This window comes from Apus apus, chromosome 3, assembly GCF_020740795.1.
Source record: "Apus apus isolate bApuApu2 chromosome 3, bApuApu2.pri.cur, whole genome shotgun sequence".
Taxonomy (NCBI): domain Eukaryota; kingdom Metazoa; phylum Chordata; class Aves; order Apodiformes; family Apodidae; genus Apus; species Apus apus.
The window spans coordinates 89,977,685-89,998,345 of record NC_067284.1 but is presented as its reverse complement, the minus strand read 5'-3'; the positions used below and the strand labels follow the sequence as shown (position 1 = coordinate 89,998,345).

General features: G+C 40.4%; 1 protein-coding gene across 5 annotated transcripts; it reads right to left on the bottom strand.

The window, feature by feature from the left end:
• Window positions 1–831: 831 nt before the first annotated feature.
• On the bottom strand, window positions 832–18,981 carry UNC93A (unc-93 homolog A). Of its 5 annotated transcripts, none has more exons than XM_051615276.1 (9): window positions 18,785–18,804; window positions 17,637–17,822; window positions 16,245–16,426; window positions 15,252–15,481; window positions 12,200–12,325; window positions 9,762–9,979; window positions 8,494–8,629; window positions 6,848–6,979; window positions 832–1,363 (listed from the first exon to the last, which is right to left on the bottom strand). In XM_051615276.1, exons 3-9 carry the CDS (start codon window positions 16,349–16,351, stop codon window positions 1,098–1,100), a joined length of 1,215 nt encoding a protein of 404 aa, XP_051471236.1. In that variant the 5' UTR covers window positions 16,352–16,426; window positions 17,637–17,822; window positions 18,785–18,804; the 3' UTR covers window positions 832–1,097. The 5 variants fall into 5 exon arrangements, 4 of the variants coding, with proteins under 4 accessions (XP_051471236.1, XP_051471237.1, XP_051471234.1 ...); XM_051615277.1 differs by having other exon boundaries at window positions 17,637–17,817; window positions 18,785–18,802; XR_007889085.1 differs by lacking the exon at window positions 17,637–17,822 and adding an exon at window positions 3,718–3,985 and having other exon boundaries at window positions 1,285–1,363; window positions 18,785–18,981.
• Between the last annotated feature and the right edge of the window lie 1,680 nt (window positions 18,982–20,661).

Below are 20,661 nucleotides of genomic sequence, written 5' to 3'. Positions count from 1 at the left end.
ACAGAGGACCTGATCATAGTGTCATTACCAGTAATGATCATAGTATCTGTTCAGTGCTTCCTCATCAAGATGTAGGGACACTGCCCAGTAATTGCACTGTAGCACTCTCGCAATAAAGCCACAAAAATACAAATCTGGAAATTATATAGTATGTGTAAAACTAAATAGACATTGAAATGAGATGTAGGAAGTTCTCACCTGAGCCACTGCTAGATGTGTATAAGTCTCAAGGAGATAGTACATCATAGGCCCATCCTCTTTTTCCCTTTCTCACTCTATGGTGGTCAGTGTTACTTGCATCCTCTTCATGGCTGGGTTCCCCAAGTAACATGCCCTAGCTGCTAATCTTGAAAACATCTCTGTCTGAGGATGGGAAAGTGGGGAAGGTTCATCATGACTGAAGGATTTGGTCATGCAGAAGGCATCTGTTTTGGAAGAAAGCTGTTGTAAGTGATGAGGGAAAAATTTGAAACAGGAAAACCAAAAGGGAAAGAGTGCTGCGACAGAGGCATGACATGGACAGAAACACAGTTGTCTGCTGACCAAAGATAGGTTGCAGTTAGGGGATTTTGTGGTGTTCAGATATGATCTGTAGGTGTAGCCAGTTTATAACTTGATGTTATTTACAGCAAGTGTGAAAGAATGCTGGATAAGAACAGTATAAGTCTTTATAAATAGCAGTTCCATGAAATGGTGTGTGTTGTCTGCAGTGAGCTGAGCAACCCTGGTTACTGTTGTCTTCTGATGTTGCATGTGGACTTTTCAGGTGTGATTTTAAAGGTATGGTACTAGGTCTGATCCACAGATACAAGAATGTGAGGACTTTAAGAGTCTTGTTTACATTTATTAAGGCTTTATTATTACAAAAAAAAAAAAGATAAAAAGATAAAACATTTATTTAACATCTGTATGGAAGGGTGAAGTAAGATAATCAGATGTCTAAAGAGATTTTACTCCTAAAACATTTGCATTATATTGGCCTTGAAATCTGTTCTTTTAGCCCCTTTCTGGAGAAGGTACATGTTGGAACACTCTTGGAGACATGCCTATAGGAGCTGGCTGGTTTGCTTTGCCTCCATTTCTCTGACCCTGTAAGATTACATGTGTGTATCCTGGGTGAGGGCTCCTAGATTTTCCTTCTTTGTAGCAGTAGGGGTCCCAGGGGATCTTCTAGCTTCGAGGTATTCAACTGCTCCATACGTCACCATAGACAACACAAGGACAGACAATAAAATATACAGTTTGATGTAGACTTGCAATTTGGTGCTGTAACCAAAGGCAATGACAAATCCAAGTGATTCCCAGAGACGGTAATTGGCAAAGGCAGCCTCCTTGTGTTTCTCAAATAAAACTCCATAGAGTCCTAGAAAGAAGGAGAGAGACCGCTTACGAAAATTGAGTCTGAAACCATGTATTTTCTGCAAAGGGAATAAATGGGCCACAATGGGGAAGATGGACCCTCCTTCATAAATGTCAGTGAAAGGAAAATACAAGCTTTGTCCTAAAACATTTTTGCACTCTTGTGGATTGTTGTAAGTGAAATAACAGAGCAAAAATGACAAAATAGAGAATATCAGAGAAGAAGGGAAAGAAATTTGAGAAAGGAAGAAAGGATCGGTTCTATTGAGGTGAGATGGCAGGAAGTTTATTTTTAAAATTATCAGCCACAAATGGGAAGATTCTTGCACTGACAAGTAAGGAGGAAGAGGAGGTGGCCAGGAATGGCCCTTGACATTGTCAAGTCTCCATGTAGAACTATTGGTAAGGTTATACCAAGTCCTTGCAGGCTTTCAAAGAACTGGCAGTTTTATTTAGGGACAGCTCCTTAAGGACCAAGTTGCTCTTTCAGTGTTGACTAGGAAGGAACAAAGAACTATAGAGACCTTCCTGCTGCTGTCCTTTGCTAATTTTGTGGGAAACCTGGATGGACCCTGCATGCCCTGTCTACCTCTTATTCAAATTGTTTCTTTCCCTTGCTTAGGAGCAGAGAGTGTTCACATAAAATGTGTTTCCCTTGTTTCACAAGAACGTGGCCTTAGGGAGTTCCCAGGTGAGTCTTGCATAGTGTCACCAATGGTAGCAATGTGTGCTATCCAAACTTGCCAAGTTAAGAAAAATAAATTTACCCAGAATACATCAGAAAGTTGAGGAGAGCACTACAACTGGTCTCAGATTTAATACGCAAAGGATATTTGCGTCTCTGAGATGACCAGATAATTTTAAACTCCTGAATGGGTTGGCAAAAAGAATATCCTTGATGCATACAGAACCCCTGGGCCACAATGGGCAAATGTACTTGACATAGACCTGGTTAAACTGATCATCCTAATGCAGTCATGCTCATTGGGAAGTTCCCACTGAGTTCAGTCAGCTGCACGCCCACGACTGTGAGGTGAGGAGGGTTTCCCAGCCTCCAGGTCTGACTGGTTGGGCACAGAGGGAAGGGGAGAGAGCTTGGTTTTACTCTGGGTGCTGGGCTAGCATCAGTGGTAATAATGAAGCAGGCATTTCCACTGACACAGCTGTGGTGGGCAGGGAGGGAAGGAATATAATTAACCTTGACTCTTTTCATCCACTTCTCTATCTCTTTTCATCCACTTCTCTATCTAACAGCACATCTGTTTGAAATATGCACATTCAGCCAAAAGGCACAGAGGAGTACAAAGTTCTCTAGAAGTTTGGGTGGGCTCAACTACAATTCAGTTTTGTTAAAATGGAGGAGACACTGTATGTAAAAATTCACTGCTTCTTGATTACTATAAGACAGTATTTACTGAATTATTCGGTTTAGACATGGTGGAAAACCTGGACAAGTGCATCAGAAAATGTACATAGTTCATTAAACTGCTTGAGCGTAGTGTGAATTATTTGATAAACCTTCTTAGTTTTGTTTCATAAATGAACAAGTTGTTCCTATAACTTTGCTGATATGCCCTGTTATCTTCTGAAAAAGGATTACTGAGAAGAGTTTAATATAGGACAGTTTCTGATGTGTAAAGACTCTGGCTTTCATCAAGTGCCTGTTTTCCCTTGCTATTTTGAAGTCTCCTTTTTTAATAAAAACAATGGGAGCATTGCATGGGGATCAAGGTGCAGCTATAGGAGGAGCTCGCTTGGCAGGAAAGTTCTTGTTTTCAGGATGCATATGTGGTATAAGCTGGCTTTTACATAGGAGCACAACGGTGGGTTTGCCTCAAACCTAAATATGTGTCCTTATCACAAACACCGTTGAGTGCAATGTAGTACTACTTGCCTGGCTGAAGCTTTAGCAGGACGAAATGGGCTGGCTGAGTGGAGAGGGCTGCTTGCTCTTTAATCTTGCAGCTCATTTAATGGAAATTATCCTCCCTGCTTACTGCTGCCCATTTTCCCAGTCCTTCCCCTGGTACTAATAGGCATGGGTATATAACAGGACTGCTGGAAATCATTTGAGACCAGGTTTATAAACTTTGCAGAGTGATTAATATCCTTTTTAAAAACACACATCAGCCTGGAAAGAACTGCTTTACTGTAGTCTACCCAATAGCTCTCTGCTACACAATCGTTATGTGCCAAGTGCAGTCAGTTATTGCCAGGGGAGTAATAATAACATCTGTGTTCGGGTTAGGTAAGAGAGGGCACTACACACTCTGAAATGAAGGAGCTTTCACTGGAATACATGAGAATGTACACACATGTACACACATTAGGAAACCCTTACGAGATGAAATGACTTACCTACTGTGAGCCTGTATATCCTCTAGGGGGAACTCCCGTATTAACTATCCACAACAGGCCAAAGTGAGTCACCACTATTACCATAACATGCCTTAAGTATGCGGCACAATGCCATCGGATCTATTCGGTGGTTAATCTACTGAGGCCCAAGCAGCAGTCATGGGAGCTTGCCAAAGGAAGGACCACAGACCTCGGTCCTAGTGCTGTTTCAGAGGCCTTATCGCACCTCATAGACTTTGGAGCTGAGAATTTCTCATGTGATGTTTCTCTGTATAAAATGGATGAAGGGGAGAAAAGATTTAGTGCTTAAAGGGCATGTCAAACTGAAGACCCTGTTCTGGCATGTAGCATCGTGGATTAAAGTCACTGCACCTCTCTGTTAAGGTTTCATGTCATCACTCCATTTTCAGTGTGACAATGAGATAAAGTAAATGCTGTATAATTTTGTAACTGGGAGCTGTGGAACAGCTGAAGAAGGTACAGATGAAAGAATACACAGTGCAAGCATAAGGAACATTTTTTTCCCAACTAAAAACAAACGTGTAATTTTCACACGTATCCTGCAGGAATCTGGGAATGGAGATGACCTGTTACAGTGCTGTAATAAAGGTCAGCCTTGTCACAGCACTGCAGAATTCACTCGCCATCCAGTAAGCACAGAGCTTTGTCTACTGTCTATGTCTCATCCAGAGTTTTGGAAGTGCAGCCACATCCCAGCCTTGATCTCTGACACTTAGTTCCTGTGTACTTACCCTATTCCTAATGAGGGCACCAGGTGCCTCTTCATCAGGCATGCAGGGCCCTTACTAAGGAGATTTCTTTCTCAAAAGACATTCCAAATGTATATAAATGCCTGAAAAGGATGGAGCCAGAGTCTTTTCAGTGGTGTCCAGTGACAAGGGGTGAGTGGCACAAACGGAAACACAGAAGGTTCCTTCTGAACATCAAGAAGCACTCTTTACTCGGAGCATTACTGAGCACTGGCATATGTTGACCAGGGAGGGTGTGGAGTTTCCCTCCCTGGAGATATTCAAAAGCTCACAGGACATTGTTCTGGGTAACTGGCTTTGGGTGGCCCTGCTTCTTCAAGGGCCTCCTTGCCTCCTGCAAGAAGGACTATGTGACTTTCAGAGGTCCCTTCCAACCTCAACCCTTCTGTGATTCTGAAAGAAGCCAAGTGTCTGAGGCAAGGCTTTCTGGAAAAGAGAGAAGCAGGATAAAGGGCAGGTCCTTTACTCCAGTGGGACACTAAGATACAGCTCTCAAGAGTGTTGGGAAGGAGCCTGATGAACAGTTAGAAGGACTGTTGCTGAAGAAGCAGGAAATTAACAGCTTTCTTTCAATGAGAGCACATCCTCACTGATTATGTCCTTTTATGGACCTAAATAATGAGAGCAGTGGTTTAAAATTGTACCAAAGGCACAAAGCTGTGTGTTGGGATGAGAGAAGATGAAGTGGTGTTGCTTGACCTATGTATTAGCTCTCCTCTAAGGGATATGAGCTGGACCTGCTCAAGGGGCAGAGAAGTGTGGCTTGTCACTTCCTTGTGTGTAGAGCATGGACTGTACAGGTTCTGGAGAGGAGATCGCTTCTAGTGCCAGGCAGAGGACTGTGCTGTTTTCCCTTTGGCTCTCTAGGAGGAACAACATAATTTGTCTAGTGGGTGAAATCATCTAAGCTTCTGAAGCAAGCAGAGGTACCAAAGGGAGGGAGGCCAAGACACATAACTCGATGTGGTCCTGGATGAGCTAGTTCTGTCATATGCATGTTCCTGTGGCACCTGCCAAATATGAATTTAAGAGCAAAAATATATTCATGAAATTGAAGGCAAAATATGGCAGCAGATGGGAAAGCATGACTTAAAGAGTGTGACTGACAATGATTAGCAGAGTTAACTTTGAGTCATCACAGACTATGGCTCTTTCTTGCCCTCTTCAGAACTTTTGAGTCTGTCTTTAGCCTGTATAAGAGAAATCCCTCTAGTTTTGATTGAGTTTGATAAGTTTAAGCAATCTCTTATGGAAGTCAGTTTGTTACTGAACTGTCAGCACATTATTGCATTGTATCACAAAGCACTAGAACATAAAAGATTAGAAAAGCAACCATAATGCATCAGATGAGAAGTCCAACAGTATCCTTCTAGTCGCAGACTCCTGGGATGGGAATGTAAGAAATGAGGCACAGTGATCTTTCCCCTCCAGTGCACTTCTGGCTCTGGTAATCAAACGCTTAGAGACTTTCTGAGTTGGAGATTTCCTCTGGACCACCTGCCTTTAATAGACCCTAAGAACATTTTCCCCTGAAGTGATATATTTCCATCTTACAAACATTTACATTTTTGGCAATTAATTCCATACTTAGATTATGCATTGTGTGAAAAAAAAGCATTTATTTTGATTTCTAGAAAGCCTGCTGCCTGATAACTTTATTTGGTGACACTAATTCTTTTATTAAGAGAAACAGTAAATTTCTAATCAGCTTCTCTCCATACTATTAATGAACTTACTGACTGCTTTCCTTACTTTTCACTTTTCCAAGCTTAAGTGTTCTAGTTTGTTTGTCTTCAAGTGGAAGTCTCTTATTACTCTGCTCCTTTTTATTGTCTTCTTATGCTTTATCACAATTGATTTTGATTTTTGAAATGGAGTAAATCAGAACTGCATGGATCTACCTGGCTGCATAGTCTTGCTCTCTGTGGTTTTCTCCTTCTGTTTTTTTTCTGGTAACTCCTACGAGACAATTTGCTGCTTTTTTTGTTGCTGAGCTTTGAGTTGATTTTTTTTTGAGAGTGCTGACTTTTATTGCGAAAGACAGACTAAATGTGTCATTCTTCTGAGTTTTCTCATTTTCTTTGAAATACTTATACTCATCCAGATTATTTATTATGAATATCCATTATCATCTTCTGCTGTGTTCTTGTCTCTTAATCTTGGGAAGATTTGTTTATCGCATATTTTACTTCCTCATTCCCAACTTGTTCTAATTTATTCTACTTTCCAATGAGCTAACGTATTTCTTTTAGATTCTGTCTTAAAACCATTATAATTTTTATGCATGTGTTGTTTTATAAATAGAAATATGCAGATTTTTATATCCCAAGAGAATTAATATCGTTGTCACCAGGACTTACCATTCGTTTGTGTCTGCCAAATGGCATCAGATAGGCCCCAAAGAGCAGGGAATACAAAAAACACAGCAAACTGCTTAGGATGAGGTTTCCACAGTAGTAGTGCTATTATACAGGCAATGTTTGTAACAGTGGCTGTTGATTTAGAAAGAACAGAAATAGAAATGATATTACAAACAGGAGAGATAGCTGTAGATAACACTTTGAAATTCTTCCCCCAACTAGAGCACAAGGCAATCTTAAAATCTCTCTGGTTCATTGAAATTTGTGCTGACTAAGTTGGTATCACATGAAATACAAGACAATGCAGTCCTTTGGCAGGTTTCAATTCATAATTCTGAGCAGAGAGATCTTTGGTGCTGATATGGCTGTTAGCCCACAGGACAAGAACTGCCACAGAGTAGGAGGAGGAGCTGCTGAAAGACTTGCAGTCATCATGTGAGGCATGTGGGAAGGGAGAGAAAGCACCCTTCTGCTCTCCTGACCTAGTCCTTACATGCAGGTTTCCTTTCAGGGCCATAGGAGCCAGTTAAGGATATCTAGAAGGACTGGTGAGTTTTTGTCTTTCTTTTTAGAAGCAGAATGTAAATGAGTCAGTGATTCTTCCCCCCCACAGGAACACCTTTATAGGCTGCGTACAAAGATTATTAAACAGAACTGAAAGGTTCAGAGGTCTTGCATTACTCATAATATAGGTTTTTAAATTATTATTATCTGGGATTTTTTAAAATCTAAAATGAGTTTCATAGAGTGAGACATACACCTAGGAGACAGGCGTCTACAGAAGAATCTGAACTAAATTTCTTCTTCCTTGACCAGGTTTAAAATTTCCTGTGGAGGAAATGCCTCAAATATCTAGGCACACATTGACTTAGCTAGTGAAGTTTCTAACAATACAGGTTACTGTGTAGTGAAAGTAAGGTATCAGAACATTTCAGCATGAATACCTCAGTGGATAAAGGGACACAAATGAAATATTTCTTGGTATTTTTCTGCCTCCATTACCTTATTACTCGCTGAAACAGTGTTCTCTGGAGAGGAAGATGTTCTTAAATATACAAAATTCTCCTCATGCCAACCTGAAAATTACTGACCCAGACAAAGGACCTCAAGTTATTCTAGTCTGATGCCCTGGCATATGACTCTTTCTTTTGTTTCTCTCCCTATAGAGCAAGTAGTGAGAAGGATATCAGGCCAACTTTTAAAAATGTTCCTGAAATTCCTAGACTGGTTGCCTAAATTCCAGGTTCATACTCACAAGGTTCACAGTTGCTTTCACTCCTTAAAGGTGAGGAAGTTTCACCCCAATGGAGAATCCCTTTTCAAGTATTGTGTAGACCTCAATATCTACGTTTTAAGATCATTTATCACCACTTTCATTAGAGCTGTGAAGCATCAAAGCTGTAGGACACTTTTTGAGTAGACAGCAGAGTGAGCTACACCACCAGCAAATAATGTAAGGCAATGACCTCAATACAATGGTCAACTGTGCTGCCTTTCTTCTCATAATTGAAGTTTGCCTCCAGGTTGACTTTGGCTTTAATTGATAGCTGAAACCAAGCTCTCCCTTTGTAGTGCAAGCAAAAGAGGGAAAAATGGATTTGATATATTACATGAGGTGATCAGTCCTTCAAGTGCCCTTTACATACCTAATGCAAACAGAAGTTTTCTACCGGTAAACTGAGAGATCTTTCCGAAGAGCAGGGAGCAGAAGGAATTTACAGCTGAAAAGCAGATCATCGCATAACCAACGTAATGTATCCCCAGGGCACAGGTCACATATGTCTGTAAGAGAAGAGACAGTGGTAACACGTTTTCTTCAGTGAAAATATGCAGATAAGGTTCAAGGGTCTTAGCCTGAGTATTTGGTAAATAGCCAGCATGGATGGGATCAAAGGAGCACAGCTATAGAGTTTGGTGACAAGTCCCTGGCATACTGTCATAGTTAGCCTTCAGCAGTGATATTCCTAACCCAGTTCCCAATCAGACCGATGCCATGCAAACAGAGCAGTAACAAGTAGAAGAAACAGGAGCACCACTGACTATGCAAATAAAACCTCCTGGAAGTGGCATTAAGAATTTTGTGCCCTTCCCTTCATAGCCCAAAAGATGAAAATTGGGTCACCACTGTGGTCATTACAGAGCAGCTCCCAAGAAATGAAGAGGACCTCAATGTAAGAGAGTATAGGCAGTGGACATGGCCACAGAGTGAGTGCCCCTTGTAGTCCATTCAAACACAGCAGGAAGTGCTTTCTTCCATCTGCTTATAAGCAACTTTTGAAAGCTTCAGTGTTAAATAAGCAGCTCATGAAAGTTTGCCCCCTTTCTTTGGAGGCTGTCTCAATAAATGTCTGGAGAACCCACCTGCTGTGAGTCTAGGTTTGTAGAGGAATTGGAGGAGCAGAGGTGGTTTTGATAATTTTTGTCCATCAGAGTTTGGACCTGTTGTACTAATGACTGGTGACGACTTTCAGCCAGCCACATTGAGGGTTTATCCTCTTACTGTAAAAGTTCTCAAAATAAAACATGTGGCAAGTGTGCTGACTTGCACTTATACAAACTCTCAGGAAACCAGAAGGAAGGAAGATACAGAAGCCTTGAGGTCTTCTGGCTTTTCTCCCAGATTGTTATTTACAGTTTGAACCTGTAGCTCTCTGCTCTCGCCTCCACTGGTGAGTTAAGCTCTCTACAGCATTCTTTTTAAGGCTGTTCCAAGGGACATATTTACTGTTGGCCTCCCCTGTTTGAAGACGTCACTCAGAGTTCATTGAAGTAGAAGTAAGCAGTAATTTAACAAACCACAAATCACCACGGAAAACCTATTCATTTAATGAGTAAATGTAGATCAGATGTAATAGTAAGACAAAAGACACAAAAAGCCAATCAGACAGAAATACGTTTTCATTGTCATCCACACCTTTGTGTAGTCACCAGAAAGAAATCCCTGTTCAAGCCCACTGTAAATTGTCAGAGGGATTAGAAGACACTGTCTTTTATCTTTAAGATGCTGGAAAGTTGCTAGGAACGTAGACCAAAAGGATGGTGTCTCTAGTATTTCTTTTTCAGTCTCTGCTTGGTCAGATTTGATCTGGTCCAGTAATATAGCAATCAGCAACACAGCTAGCACCCCACTAGCTGCAAAAACAAAACAAAAAGTTCATGAAAAAATGAGGAATTTTGGAGGAATGATGGGAAGTCACTTACTGTTGTTGTTCTGACTTAGTGCTTAGCTCTCTGTGGGATGTTTTGGCAGATGCCTCTGATTCCACTACAGTGTAAAAGGCCATTTCTGTGTAAACAAGAAGGCCTGATCTACATTCACATCTTCTGCGTACAGCTGCACACCTCACAAATCCCCTCAGCTTAACTGTGACTAGCCTGTTGTGACAGCCACTGGGCCAGCTGCACACTGCAGAGGGTGATGGCTCACCCTTCCAGGGCAAGCCAGGGGTCGTGGGGATGGGGAACTGGTGAGAAACAGCTCCCTTGGGAGCTATCAAAAGACTTTAAATCAACATGAGAGAGAAGTATTCACTGCCAGTGCCAAGGTTTTCATGGCTGGGGAGTGTTCATGATCTTCCTTCAAATACATGGAAAGAAAAATAAAGGCCTAGAGCTAGAGCTGCTGTCTTGGATCCCAGTACATGTTGCCCTTTTTTTCTTATTCTTTTTATTATGGGCTGATTGCAGGACTTAAATGGGTGAGAGCAGGACATCTACATTTACAGAACAAATATTCTAAAAAATATGTCAAAGGAATCAAGAGTAATTATAGGAGATAAGTGACTGCACGGCTTAATAGTTGTTGGTATAAACATAAATAGAAACATCCAGAGTCTTTGAGAAGACTAAACAATGCAAGAGTTAACCACCATTGTCTCCACCCAAGCTGGGAAAAATATGTATTCAGCAACCAAAAAGAGGAGACATTTTTAAAATGTCTGTGAATGAAATATTTAGCTATTTGGTTTCCCTTGAGGTAGGAAAAGACATTTTTTTATTAAGAGCTTAAAAGAAAATTGAAACCCTACTGATGCAGGGTCAATAGACAGAAGGGTTGCATTCATTTTGCATGAGCAAAGCCTAAGGGAGTGCTGTATATGTTAGTCATCATATTTAAATTTAAACTTGTGAGCCAAACCTGCCTTTAGCAGAAAGGCATCAGCTTTAGCATACTCTGGAAGGGAAGTGGAGGGGATATTCTTTGCATTTTCTCAACAATTTGGAATTGGTTTGGGGAAGGAGGGAGGGTTTGCTGCAATGCACTTGTCCAGTGTGACTTGCTCTGACCAGATCACATACTCTCTATTTGAGTGTATGACAAATTCCTTGCATCTGTTCCAGCAAGCATCTATGTGCAGAGACTGCAAAGATATTTTAACAGAGTTAAGGTGACACATTGCTTTGCCAGATACTTCCACTTTATCCAGAGAAGAAATTGCTTTGAGCTGAATACTTTTGAGCTTTCCTCACTGAATCCATCTTTGCATATCTATTTTTTTTTTCTTTCTGATTTTTGATGGCATCAGCCTTTCCTGTCTTTGATTCCTTTCTAGCCTTATGCAAGGAAGGTCTGGAGCAGCAGTAGTTACTAAACAGGAGACATGCCAGTTCACCTAGTGCTTCTTTTTATCTTCACCTTTCACGCTAAGATATTATGACTCAGGCATCACAGCTGAGAATTCAGTGGAGATGTAAAATCTCAGCAGCGATCCAGGAAACTCCTTCCAGATTATTGCATGTCCTGTGAGCTGTGGTACAGGTCCACCTCTAAGTACAGTGCCGTCCTTGTGCTACAGCTGTTCTACACATGGTAGGACACCAGCCAGTTCTGATAGGCATCCCCAGATGACTAGAAGTTGGTGAGTTCAGACATCACTAGCTGGGCTGCTCTTAGCATCTTGAATCTCTGCTGGCATGTATAAATCTAACCAATGCCATAATCGTTGACTATTTCTGATCCTGAAAATAGTAAGTTTAAAACTATCTCATACATAACTGGATAAATGGCTGTAATCTTCTAATTGCAAAGTGGGCATATTACTCATTCTAGTCTGTAGAGCAACACTGACTTTAAGTGAACCAGTGGGGTCACCACTTCAGCTTTATTCCAGGTGAAAAGAGTCATGAATTTCTCTGTCCTTTAGACAAAAATGATATGGCACTGGCACGAAGCAACTGAAACTATTTAAGAAGGAGTTGTTTACAGCTCTCACATATCTTATTTCCTTTTAGCAAACTGGATTGAAGAAGGGTGTTGGAAACTTAATCTGCAAAGTCATGCTAGGTTTCACAAGTAGGTTTCACAAGGTTCCCCATCAGTGATATTCATTACAGATTGTCTGGATTACTTACCAGTGTAGATCCCTAGCAGAGTGTAGATCAGAGAGCTGGAGAGTTCTGCTGCCCCAGTAGAATTAGTGGTATCAGTCATGCAGTCATATGCTCCACAGCATGCCAGGTTTTCCTCTGATATTTCCACTAATTAAGAATCAAAAGAAAGGCAGGACAGGGAGAAGGTCAGATGAGTGCACACTATACCTAAGTGTACAATAAGGGGATCCAGGTCTCGGTGATTGGTCCTGGTTTCAAATAATTCCTGATTAGAGATGTTTAACTTCAGAATTCCAGTTTAACACACAAGAATTTGGTTTAACAGAAACGGTTGCTGAGGACAGAGCACTGAATTAGTGGTTACATGGAGACGTGCATTAAAACCAGAGGCTGAAATCTGAATCCAAGCTCAATTGCAGTATTCAAAGTTCCAGTGTATATCTGTACCTCTTAATCATAATACCCAACAAGACAGGTTCCTCAGTTTACACTACCACTGAACAGACAGACCTCATTTCTTACAGCCAGAGCACATTAGCCCTCTCCAGGTAATTTCTGCACACATTACAGGAATGGAAACCACCTTGAGACATCTTTTTGGTTTGTAAATTCAAATTACAATTAACCCACTACTGCAGTCTTCCAAGAAATCAGCTTTTCCTGGGTTTATTACTATATTACTGCCTTTATTGCTTGAACATACTTGAAACTAGAACAGTTTGGCAGGGTTGGAGGAAGACCTTTGCTTGATTCAATCCCATCATTGTTGTGCTGGGCATGTATCAAAGCCACACACGTGTGTACTCACACACCCTGTGTGTCACCATGCCCAGTTCCTCCAGTACCCTTTACTAAAATACTAGTATTTTAGTAAAAATACTAACCCAAAGCATGAGCCTGAATAAGGTGTGTAGTGTGGAAGATTGATCAAAACCCCATACAATTTTTTCAATAATTTCACTGCAGAATTTGTCACTGATTCAAGCATACTAAAGGACAATACAGAGTACCTTGACTGATTGCTTAAACAAGACTTGATCTGTAATTTTTCAATTAAGGTTATTGTGTAACTACTTTTAGTGTGTTTTCCCCCATTGCTTCCAATCAAAGCTGCTGTGATGTGAATTAGCTGTTTAACTAGCATTCTAAACAACTTTAGGTTGAAGAAAATCATTACCTTCTTCTAGCCAGTGGCAACTGCTACACAGTTTTGAACAAACACTCAGCAAAATTGCCACATGCAAAAGGCAAGTCACACTAGTGACTGCAATATTAATGAGGGAGAAATTATGACTCATGTAATTTGCATTGATTATTGTCCATTACTGTCTTCTGTTGTAGCATTACCTCATGGTGTAGCTTGCCTTCCTCTCTCTGGATAGAGTGATGCAGACTATGTCAAGTGTACGTATGTGTCTGAATTTTAGGCATTTTGATTCTGCAGATATATACCGTATCTTTCTGACTCCTCAGTGAAAATATACCTTTTAAGTATGTGGACAGTATAGGTGGATATCTTTGCTGCATTGTCAGAGAAGAGCAAAATAAGTGAGTGCCTGGAGACCCTGACCCCCTGCAAGAAGCTCCCTTTAGATTAAAGTTGAGTCTTACAGAGACAGTACAGTTGGGAAGCTTATAGTATGAAAGCTTATATTGCTGTCATGAAGATATGCAAGGCATTTGGCTTTGAGAGGTGTTCATAGCACACCTACCAGGAGCAGAGCATTTAATGAAATCCAATATAACTCTCATAAATTAAGTAAAAGTTAGAGTTTCGTTAGAGTTTCATTGGAGTTTAGAGGAACATCCTCAGATGTAAAACTAGGAAAGGATTTACAATATAGAAAAAGAGTATTCGAATACTCTGATTAACATAACATGACATGTGCTGTGAGGTAGAGGAAAGCAGAATGCCTGCAGTCTGTGCAGAACTACCCCCCATCCTCTGCCCTGCAAATGAAACCAGAATGGCCATTCCCGCCTCATGTGGCTCAGTGATCAGGTCAGCAACACTCAGTTGGTGTGCTTGATACAGCCCTTTAGCATTCTGTTGTGATGATGTTTCATCTACAGTTGCTTAAGTTTAAAGGAAGTTTGATTCTCCGTAAGTATCACATCTCGTGATATCTACCATGCCATAATTCCAAGGATTCAAAGATTAAAACCTGATGCCAGGTCCTTGACATTTAGGTTTAACTGAGTACCTATTTGAATAGCCTCCAGAAGACCTACTGTTTAACTGAGCTAGGGAAGAGATATAACTTTGCTATTCATAGTGGCAGTGTATATGGAAAGCTCCTTCCACGTTCATCCTGTTCTGATTCTGACAGGATAAGGAATGCATGGGAGACTGTAATCATAGTACACTGTAGCACTTTGAATCTCTAAGGTGGTGTCCAAATATTAATTTATCTACACAGCTGCCCTTTTGAAGTTTACATCAATTACAAGCATGGGAATTGATGGCAGCACTGTTGAGTGAATTCTTCAAGCTAAACTGGCATCTCCTGAGCCTGAAATATAGCAGAGGAGCCCTGGCATGCAGATTCCTGTCAACCTCTACTTCCATTTCTTCATGACAATTCTGTAAAGCACTCATTTTCAGCAAGTACCAGCATCAGCATGACTAACCTTGAATGTTTAACAGCAAATTAATCTGATTCTTCAAGCTTTCCAAAAAGGCTGCTTCAGTGTTTTGCCATTTGTTTGAATTGGGTTTAAATAGAAGTCAGATGTGAAAGACTGTCACTGCCAGCAGCCTATGAGTACTTTACAACACCTAGGGGGGAATTCAAAAAGAATTCAGCAGACACCTATATTTGAGCTAGATCTCTAAACTTTCTTGATAGCTGATGAAGAGCTGATAGAAAATAGACACTTCCAGAAAGCAATTTAGCCCATCTATTTCAGATATCTATGTTCAGGTGAGATAAGTCATGTCTGAAGTGCCTGTGTCCACTGACTATGAAGGCAATCGGGGGTCACTAGCTCAGCTACAGAATCTACCTTTTAACTATCTATAACTAGCTGATGTTTATCAAGAGAATCACCAAGATTTTAAAATACCTTTTACCTTTGTTGGAAGCTTGGCTAAATATCAGGGATGAGATCAGATTTCCCCAGATGCCGGAAGACTGAAATATCAGGAAGAAGACCCCAAAATATTGGTTGATAATGTCTTTCCCATTTTTTCCTGCTTTCTCAGCGTATGAGTTGCCAGCAATGGTGAGGTAGGTGCATTTGGCAGACCAGAGTGGTGCCCCTCCTAAGCCCAGGATTATGGAGGTAGGGATTAGTGTGTACCTGCCAAAGAACACTTTATTTAGCATAGTTATCATCCATTAGCATAATAACCATTTGTCCAAAGATCCAGAGGCAAAAATTGACATAAAAGAAATAGATTTATCCTTCGTGTGATTCAGTAAATGTACTAAATTGAGCCAGGAAAGGGCCAGTCTTACAGAGTTTAGGATGTTTAAGCGCTCCCAGCTATATCCACAGGCTAGGTCTGGGCTAGGCTAGGCTGGCTAGGTCTGTGTTCATATGCTCTGTCTTCTTATAACTGAGGATTAAATTGCACCTGCACTTCAGAAGATGGATCACAACAACTTTCCTCCACAGAGTTGCATCCCCTGCCACTAGAGAATAGAGGTAAATTGTTCAGTCACCTCCAAAATGGCAGGGTGGGAGCTGGCTTTCTCCTGTCATCCCCTGCTGCCAGAGCCACTGGGTGGAAGACACCCTTCCCCTACCAATCTTTATAGAAACAGTCCTAAAAGTAATTTAGATTTTAAGTGAAACATCTGATTTTTTAAATTATTTTTTTTCTGCTACACATGTGAGTTTGAGATGCAGCTTCCAGTGAGCAGAGGGATATCTTCATTCTGGCTTTGCACATTTTCACCTCTCTGCTTCAACTGCTACTTGGTTTATTTACCCCTGTTTCTTGCAGGTAACACCTTTTGCATCCACAATGCAAAGCAGAGTAGGAATTGAGAAGAAAAAGAAGAATTTCACCCTTACTGATTTTGCTCAAACACTGTATGTTCAAGTAATTAAATTGTACCAGCTAGCATAGAAGTTCCCTAAGGAGAATGTGATGTAGCAGCACATAGAGCCAGCAATGGTCCACTTGCAGCCCAGCTTCTTGATGAGGATTGGCGGGAGGAACATGGACGATAAGATGAGCGCAGCATAGAGAACACTTAGGGAAGCAACACCCAGGCCTTCTTCTGAGTGGAGACTGCTCTGCATGGACAAAAACAGTAGTTGAGAAAAATTTTATCACAGTCATAATTTACTATGTTGTACAGAGAGTGGCTTCAGGCAGAAATAGACATGGAAGCTGGGGATTGTTAGTACTTTCTTCTTTCCCCAAAGCAGCCTGGTTACGGATTTCTGATTTTCCTTACAATTATAGCTCATTTATGAAAATATGATAGAAAAGCAGGTGACGATTGCTCAGATTCAAAGCTTTAGTAAGTCAGACTTTAGGGTTTTTTATGTAATTTGTTTGAGTTTGTCTTTGAAAGCAAGCTGAGTGAAGGATAGCCTCTTTTCTTGGCCTTCCCTTTTTGTGTCAGGCAGGAATATCCTCAGATCTGAATTGCAAGGGCTGATTTAGCAAGACTGGAAGGTTCTTTGCTTTAAACTACAGGTTCAATAATTTCTAAATTCTTCAGAGCGCAAGGTCCATATATCCTAATGTGCTCACTGCAGCCCTTTGTAGTTGGAAGTTATTGATTCACCCACATTTTCACAATGGAGGAATAGTATTTTACTGATCTATATAGGATTTATATTTTTATGCTTAAAATGGTTCTCCTCGTGTCTTGATGCTGAGAAAGTTGTAATGAGAAAATCAAGATGCTGCTTATCAACATTTTCCTGTTTGCTTTCATTAAAAGCTGACACAATCCAGTATGATTTTGGAAGGAGAAATGGATGCTGGGGTGGTAACACAGGAGAGTGCTGGAGGAGAGTAAGGCTGCACTGAACACTTCTAAGCTCTGCAGTGTCTGTGTGGCCCAGCTGTGCAGAACCATGCTGGCAGCCACACAGCACCCTTAAAGAGAGGCAGGCATCAGGACAGTGAGGTGAGGAGTTTCTCTGTTGAGCAGGGTGAACATATTAGACAATTGGAATGGTTGTTCTGTAAAAAGACAAACAGGCTTCATCACTGAGGTCCTATTTCTGAAACACCACATGTATGGTTCTGTCAGCTACAGCTTCCAAAAATTAGGAGCCAGGCCTCCTACATTTAGTTTAATTTTTAATGCTTTGTGGGTTTTTTGTTTTGTTGGGGTTTTTTTGGGGGGTGAGGAGATGTTGAAATAAATGATATAAATATTTGATGTTTGTCTTGCAGGCTACAATATAAATAAAATAACGTGATTCTGATTATGCCTCAGCAAGTCATCTCTGACCACCAAGACAAAACAGAGAGAAAGAGGGCTACCTTATGAATCAGCACCACTCGTTCCTGTTAGGCTTTATGTTCCAGCACTTAACTTGAGCGTGTACAGTTTCAGATGGTGGGGCTGACTTGCAGCTCCTTGGGTTTATCTTCCCCCACCTCATTAGTCTGCCCAGCTCATAACATCTCCATCCACTTTGGGGACTGTTTTTGCAGAACTCCTCTGAACTCAAAATTTGACAGTGTCAGTGAACAGAAACTGCTCAAGAAGAGAAGAGACAGAGGTCCAGAGCTAGCAAGGGCCTCTTCCTGAAATGACATAGACTTTGTTATTGCAAACAAGTGCTTCAAGTATGCTCTAAAGCATACAGATTCGATACCAGTGGAAAAATTTGACCCAATTTATCAGAGTCATCTTTTAAGATCTTGCCTAATATTGCTCATGGATGACTTATATCCATTTATTTGTCATTAGACCTGCAGTGTCTTCTAGTCGGAGAGATTCCTTCTTGTATTTATCTACTCTGAAGTATTCATAGGCAGCAACTGTAACCCTCAATCCATTTTTCTGGCTATGCTAAACAATCAGCTCTGGTGGTATCCTGAGTGTTCAAGCCATTCTAGAAAGCCATCTCTGCTACTGTTTTTTAAGCTGTTCATGCCAATAGAAGCAACAGCTGCTTTTGATTTAAACTAGTATTTATTATTATTATATAAGGATGCCAGGAATTGTTATATTATTTTCTACTTAAAATATTTAATTGATTTGGCATACATTTTTTATTTTATATTACTGTATTATAAATAATAAAATTATATCCATTTTGAAATCTTCAAAAGAAACCTTTCAAGAAATGGAGTTTGTTTTCCATTTTGCTATATGTAGTTTTAAGAAAAATCTCAGAGAAATTTAGTTTTCATTCAAGCAGCTTTTGTGAAACCAGAGAATACTCCTCTGACACAAGTGTTCAAACTATTTGAGAAGTACTAGAATAAAATATTTAGTAAGAGCTATGCATCTGGTTGAGGGATACTAACCTGTGCCAAATTGGTGTCCTAACCCACCTCAAAAAATATTGTGCATGCCTTCCTCACAGAAATAATTCAAAACTGGTGGTTTCAAACTACCAGCTGTTCTGATGCCCTTCAGGCCAGGTGTCCTACCCACCAGTGGGAGATGCTCCACTTACCTGCAGACTCTGGAGTCCTCCATAAGCAGTGAAGAGAAGTAAAAATCCAAAAGAAATGATCAAAACGTTCCTAAGATTCCTTTCCATGTTGATTCATACAAGACAAAGGTCTGTTGGTGTGCAGAGATGATCCAGTTATTCCACAGGATGCTTTGAGTTGGAAAAAAAAAACTTATGTTTTGTGGAAACAGGTCACTTCTCGCTGTGTTTGTAGAGGAAAGAGTTGTTAATTATTTGAGGATTGGCCAGTGAACTTTACTTTTTCCAATACTGAAAATTCTTTACAGAGTTGTTACTCATTTACCTGTTGTGGCTGAGGAGCTAATGAGTGCTCCCAAAGGACATCTACCAAGTTTTATTAGGTAGGTATATAAGTCACTTGCAACACTTGGACCGGTTTTAGTATTGCAGTCATACAATATATGGGTCTCTCCTACCAGTAGCACAGAAGAAAAAAATGCAAGCAGTGAAATGCCTGTCTGCTATAAAGATACACTAATCTACAAGGGCCAAAGATTAAAAGATCATACTGGAATCTCTATTGGGCCTATTGCTTAACTAAGGTTATAAAAGGGTACTAGGAAAGGAGATTGTGTTACAATGTTGCCTCCATACACCAGCTCTGTAGGTGCAGTGTAGCAAACCAAGGTTGCTGGCTGCTTGGCAAGTGGGAGAATCTTCCTCAGTGGTGAACCCCGTGGCTTGGGTGTTTCAAATTTACCAAGTCATACTCATGAATATAAATTTCCCCATATTTTCCCTCAACTCAGAAGACAAGAAGAAACATGAATTTAGCAGAGAAATGAAAAATTAACTTCCTCTCCTCCAGCCCCTGGAAAAAACAAGCCTTTGCAGAATTTATCTTACTTGGACAGTGCTGCCCAGCTCAAGGAGTGAAAAGTTTCCTCCTAGCCAGCCAACTCTGCTGGGTTTGCCCCTGCTTTCTTCTTTTTTTAAAGCATGCCCTTGTAAGTTGCATTGCTTTTTGTTCTTGATTCGCTGGCCATCCTGTGAGTCCTGACTGAGCTTTTGAATATTCCCCTTCTAAGCATACAAAGTCCTCCCTGTTCCTAAGCCTTTCTGGGCGAACAGACCATCAGCAGACCTTCCTGCAGCTGTAGCAGAGGAGGGATTTGAACTTGGGAACAAAATGGAATCCAAAAAAGTCTATGCTATAATGTAAACTTGTTCAAGTAGAGGTGGTCTGTAGTGTGGCAGTAGTGCACAGCTAACAGTTGGTCTAAATCCCACTAGATGGCAGAATTTTGCTTCCCATAGGGATGCTGGTGGGTGAGGGGAGAAAGCTTTAATTTATTACTTAATTTGATACATTAAAGAGGTCACAGATAGTTTCTACTTTAGAGAAAATTCTAGTATGTGCCTCTGCTTTTTTTTTTTTTTTTTGTCTTATAATCTTGAATGAAATAGTGCAGAAAACACAATCTTAATTCTCTATTTTTAATGGTACTTCTGTATAGCAAATCTAAGTAGTGAAATACTGGCTTTTTATTTTACAAACTACTATACTCAGTATACAACCACTGTCAATTAGATCACAATTCAACTCCTGTTTTGCAGTGTTTATAATCCTCTACAAGGCTTTTAAACCAAACTGGTGGTACTTTTCCCAGTCTTTTATGTTTACGGACACTTGCAATTTTCAGTTGAATTTCAGAAGTTTACACCCGGTGATAAATGCTTCTTTCTGTTTTGGATGCCTTAGAATAATATACAAAATTCTAGGGGTATGAGAGTGGCTTAAAACCACTGGAAAAAATGAATGAGAAAATGTAATTTCTTGACATTAGCAGTAATAACAATACAGCTTCAAAAAAATCAGCATTAACCAGGCACTATTTTTAAAATGCAGTGTTGGA

Excerpts from the sequence above, each read along its gene's own strand:
- UNC93A (XM_051615274.1), bottom strand. The coding sequence starts at position 18,871 with ATGGAAAGGAATCTTAGGAACGTTTTGATCATTTCTTTTGGATTTTTA. Across the intron at positions 15,482-16,244 it reads GGGAACTTCTATGCTAGCTG|GTACACACTAATCCCTACCT; the intron begins GTACAATTTAAT and ends GTTCTTTGGCAG. Across the intron at positions 6,980-8,493 it reads AAAACTTCTGTTTGCATTAG|CCACTGTTACAAACATTGCC; the intron begins GTATGTAAAGGG and ends CTAAATCAACAG.